This window comes from Sinocyclocheilus rhinocerous, unplaced genomic scaffold (genome assembly GCF_001515625.1).
Source record: "Sinocyclocheilus rhinocerous isolate Xijiao unplaced genomic scaffold, SAMN03320098_v1.1 C36180734, whole genome shotgun sequence".
NCBI classification, from domain to species: Eukaryota; Metazoa; Chordata; class Actinopteri; order Cypriniformes; family Cyprinidae; genus Sinocyclocheilus; species Sinocyclocheilus rhinocerous.
Genome location: NW_015775173.1, coordinates 1 through 883, shown reverse-complemented (window position 1 = coordinate 883; position 883 = coordinate 1). Strand labels below are relative to the sequence as shown.

General features: G+C 43.8%; 1 protein-coding gene across 1 annotated transcript; it reads right to left on the bottom strand.

Moving 5' to 3' along the window:
• Positions 1 to 31: 31 nt before the first annotated feature.
• Positions 32 to 879, bottom strand: LOC107735620 (menin-like; the record flags this gene model as incomplete). Its single annotated transcript, XM_016547247.1, has 2 exons — positions 32 to 751; positions 835 to 879. Coding segments are annotated over 2 exons (546 nt in total), but the record flags the coding sequence as incomplete, so codon positions are not given.
• Between the last annotated feature and the right edge of the window lie 4 nt (positions 880 to 883).

Sequence of the window (883 nt, the reverse complement as noted above, 5' to 3'; positions counted from 1 at the left end):
TTCTATCTAATAGAACTTATTGTAATAATACAAAATTAAGGCAAATCAATAAAATTACTTTACACTCTAAAATAAAAAAGCATAATTGCTGGTGCATGATAGGTTTTCTGACTCCAACTTGTAATAGTTTTAATTAAACTCAGCATCAGCTTATCAAAATATTTGATAAGAGTCAATTTGCAAGTAAACGAACGAACTTCACTCCAGGTGAACATGTAAAAGAAAAAACAAACACTATAAATGGGTCATTTTAAAGAGTTTTGCGAGGGCGTTTCATGAAGGACAAGGTGTAATCTCCAGAAGGTGTGGGTTTCTGTCTCTTCATCTGCACTTGGGACTGGGCCGTGAGCTGCAGTTTAATGGCACTAGAGTTGATCTTGGCCGCAGAGAGCAGACCCTTCATACCCTTCATCTTCTCACTGTGGAAAACCACCACCGGCCCTCCCTGCACTATGGGTGGCTGGGTAGGAGAAGGTGTGGGACTTGGGGATGAGGGCTCATTTTTTCCATCAGACTCTTTACCTCGAGTTCCAGCAGAGGAACGTCTGCGTCCTCCTTCTCCGCCCACCTTTTTGGGCACTGGATTTTGAGCAGGCAATGCTGCACTTGGAGATGATGGTCCTGCTTGTTCATCTAACTTGGATTCTCGCCTCGGGACCCGTCTACGCCCCTCACGCAGGTCTTCACTGGATTGGTCATCGTCATCCACTGGTTCTGCATCTTTGGTGATGATTGACACTTTTTGCCTGATCTGAGAAAGAACGAAAATATAGAGTGTGGTTAATAAATGCCCTTTTAATGAAACCTGAAATAGAGAAAATCGAGGGATTTTACCTGCGCATCAAAGCGACTAAGGGACTGAACCAGGTAGGTGGCCCAGCCT